General features: G+C 49.1%; 1 protein-coding gene across 1 annotated transcript in view; it reads left to right on the forward strand.

Annotated features, from left to right (window-relative positions):
* The window catches only part of GSN (gelsolin), a 30,782-nt gene that overhangs the window by 19,467 nt on the left and 7,247 nt on the right, over nt 1-4,068 (forward strand). Inside the window, exons 8-9 of the mRNA XM_045296546.1 lie at nt 2,174-2,307; nt 3,954-4,044. Coding sequence (XP_045152481.1) covers nt 2,174-2,307; nt 3,954-4,044 — 225 coding nt within the window. The remainder of the gene's footprint in view (nt 1-2,173; nt 2,308-3,953; nt 4,045-4,068) is intronic.

Consider the following 4,068-nt stretch of genomic DNA (forward strand, 5'->3'; position numbering starts at 1 on the left):
TTACTCCCTAATCTGTCAGGAACAGTTTCCCATGGATGTCTATCTCGGATGGATGTGGTGAAACTTCACTACAGATCCATAAATAAGCACGAGTAAGTCCGTGCCTAACTTGTTTCTTGGGTAATCCGCCCCCGTAACCAACACGGTCCTGAGCATCCACCGACTTTGTTCCAAGGGCCCCCGTCCCCACCTGTCCCAGAGAGGGTTCCAGTCCAGGAGGGACAAGGCCGCAGGCACAGGCAGTTGGAGACAAGCATGGAGAGTTTAGGGCTCACAGAAAAGGCAGAGGGTTGGGGAAGCCTTCCTAGAGATGGCGACGATTAGACGGGGAGCTGGGAGCATCTGATGGGTCACCCACCTCAGGCAACACCGTCGAGTGCACTCCTCACGACAGACGTGGTGGAAGGTTTCCTTGCGTTCACTGTTGCTTTAGTCACTAGAGGAGGCCTGGTGGCAGAGTGGACTATGCTCTGGGCTTCCAACCACAAGCTCAGCAGTTCTAAGCCACCAGCCTCTCCTCAAGCGAAAGACAGGGTTTTCTACTCATCAAAAGAGCTATGGTCCTGGACTCCCAGGGGCAGTTCGACCCTGTACTATATGATTGCGACCAGCCAGAATAGACTCAATGCAGTGAGTTTTAAGTTTTTCAATCATTGGTATAATTGAGTGATTATGAATTTCTTTGGTGGGAGGGGAGTAAGTTGAAAATACTAAAACCAGAGCTGATATGTAATCCCCTGTGATTTATTGTTAATTGTAATAACTATAATAATGATTCACTATAATGTAATATGAATTATAATGATAGTGTTATACTATATACCATATAGTATATTACACACTATATGTAATGTGTACAATATAATATGCATTACATGGATTGACATACTATAGAGTATGTAATATTGTATAATCATATATACCCTAGTGTGATCATTATAATAATTATTCATCATAGCAGTCATTAATTATTATTAACTCACACTGAAGTTTTTCAAAAAAGAAAATATTCAACCGGTCGCCTTGAGGAAAGAGCTTAGCCGCTAGCCCAGCTGTGTGACCTTGGGAATATGACACCCACTCTTTGAGCCTGACTTCCTGCATGTGGTGACAAGGGTTGACAGAGGTCTCTTGAGCCTGGGGTTTACCCCTACTCCACATCCTCTGGAATTTTCCAGGTCCGGAGTGAATGCCTCTGCAGAACCACCAGGTGGCGCAGCAGGGCCCCGTAACTGCTCTGCGGGCAGGTCTGCAGTAGACCTGCCCTGGGGCCATGCTCAAGCTACCCAGGGATGACCCCGCCTCTGGAAGGAAAAACAAAGACACTCACTGCCACTGGGTTGATGCCACTCACACTGGCCCTGAAGTACTGGGCTGAACTGCCGCTGTCAGTTTCCGAGACTAATTCTTTAAGAGAGTAGAAAGCCCTGTTATTCCTCCAGTGGAGCCTCTGCTCACTGTTTCAAACTGCTGACCTTGCGCTTAGCAGCCTAATGCATAAGCAGCCCGCCACCAGGGCTCTGCAAAGAACCCATCAAATCCAGACACTTCAGTAATCCTATGAATAACGGCAAGTCCAGGGATAACAATAATACTAAGGGGCTTTAAGAAGTGTTTGGAAAATGGAATTCAACGACAGTGGAATTTCCTCTGGATGTTTTGAAGCTTCCTCGAGAGCAGCTGCCAGGAACACAGCTCTGCCAGGCACTGTGCTAGACTTGCACTCGGGGCTCACACCAACCCTTTGCGATCTCACTGCTCTCAGTCAGTTTGGGCTCAGCTATTCTTCATTCTCTACATTGTCCAGAGGGTGCTCAGTGAGGTAAAGCAAGTCCCCCAAGATCACAAAACCTTTAAGAGACCATCTTCTGATTTGGACTGGGTCTAATTTGATTCATATCCTGAGCTTTATAACGGTCACTGCTCCACTCCTGTTCTGAGCCTGATCTGAGCACCTCCTATGTGGGTCCCAGTCCCTGTGGTAAAGTAGCTGGAGTGTGAGATCTGGGTTTGAATCCTGCCCTGCCACTTAGTGGCTCCGAGACTGGTAAAGCTACCTATCAAAAGTGCCCCCTGTGGTCTAACCATGGTCTACCATGCTACATTTTCCCAGCTGCCCTGAGCTGCGGGGTGGGGGTGCTGCAGGGACACTGACCCAGCTTTTCTGTGACAGATCTGGAGAATTGAAGGATCCAACAAAGTGCCCGTGGACCCTGCCACATACGGGCAGTTCTACGGAGGCGACAGCTACATCATTCTGTACAACTACCGCCATGGCAGCCGGCAGGGACAGATCATCTACAACTGGTGAGGACCTGGAGCCATCTGGTATGGGGAGGGTGTGGGGCATGGGCTCCCACCATCTGGGCAGGTCTGCAGACAGTCCCAGGGTGTGGGTTCTGAGGTGGGGCAGCCGCACTCCCCTGGAAAAGGCGCCTGACCACAGGGCCAGGACAGCAATCTTGCTTTCATTCTAAAAGCAAGTTATTCTTATGAAAAATAGTATCTGAGATGTGGTGACTAAGAGACACAAACAAACATGCAGATAAGCCTCTTCACATCCCTCTACTGTGCTGAGAAAGGCTGTGTACACACTGGGGTTGGTCTGATTATTTAAATTTAAAAATGATTTTTAATGAAAAAAAAATAATGCATTCTCATGGCCCAAAATGAAAATGGGGGGGGGGGCATTTACTAAGGAATCTTGCCCTCACCCTGCCCTTTTCCACCTCATTCTTAACTGCCACACCCCCTCTCCCCACTCCTTCAGGGGTGACTGCTTTCATGAGCTTCGTACATATTTTCCAGTTATCCTTTATGCAAATGTAAGCAAATATGACTGTTCCCACCTCCCTTCCCCTCGTGCACAAAAGGTAGGCTATTTGTAGATTGTCTTGCTTCTTGCTTTCACTGAAGACTTCCTGGAGTTCATTGGCATCAATCCATAGAGAGCTTCTTTATGCTTCTAAGCAACTGCACAATGCAAGGGGAAGTCAAGACTTATTACTTGTATGGGCATATTCGAAACACAACCTGTTTAAACATGCCTCTATGATGGGTGCATACAAGTTTCCCAGTAGTATCCTTACGGCCTTACTGCCGTTACCCACCGACAGCCGTGGAATCGATTCTGACTCAGACTGGAACATACTACTCCGGTCGAGTGAGTTCGGGCTCATGGTGGCCTGAGAGGCCAGACTTGTACTGTGCCTGTGGGTTCCCAAGGCTGTTAACCTTTACGGGAGTAGAAAGCCTTGTCTTTCTCCCATGGAGCAGCTATGGTTTCAAATTACTGACCGGGACGTTAGCAGGGCCCTGGAGTTTTAAAAGCAGGTACAGAACTTGCACACGGGACAAGATTCAAAAATCGGCACTTTGGTGATTTGCTGCATCAACCCATTGATTCTTCAGATGGTTTTTATCTGTTTATACTGGTAACATATTGGTTATGGGAAATTTAGATAATAAGGAGTCCACAGCCAACATCTCCCTAAATCCGTCTCTCAGAGCACCACCATTGGCCTTTTGGTGAACACCCTTGCAGGCCTCCCTGCATAGGCTCCCATGGGACTAAGTCCACTGTCTTTCCCCACAAATGGGCCCCTGTCCTACTGCTGTCCCCTGCCCCACCTTCCTACCCAGAGTCATGTCCTGCCACCACTTCTCATTGTGAACATGAATCTCAGAGCGCCTTCTCTTGTGACCCAGGATGAGGTGGCCCATCCAGGGAGGGCCTTCAGGGTTAATGAGTCCATTATCTGGGCTCAGATCTAAGAAAGAAGGGGGCGTGGGGGGAGCTGCCCGTGTAGGCTGTTGGCTTGCTTTCTGGCTTGCGCTGTTCTGGAGAGAGGCCCTTTCCCTCTCTCGGTCTCAGTTTCATCACCTGTACTGTGGAGACTTGCAGGTTCTCAGGCCAGGGCCAGGGCAAGGCTGAGTATCACTTCCTCTTCCAGGCAGGGAGCCCAGTCTACCCAGGATGAGGTTGCTGCATCTGCCATCCTGACCGCCCAGCTGGATGAGGAGCTGGGAGGTACCCCTGTCCAGGTGAGCCTGACCTACTGAGTCACC

The sequence above is a fragment of the Echinops telfairi genome, unplaced genomic scaffold (genome assembly GCF_000313985.2).
Source record: "Echinops telfairi isolate 266 unplaced genomic scaffold, ASM31398v2 ScPeMD7_7410;HRSCAF=8448, whole genome shotgun sequence".
In the NCBI taxonomy this organism is placed as follows: Eukaryota; Metazoa; Chordata; class Mammalia; order Afrosoricida; family Tenrecidae; genus Echinops; species Echinops telfairi.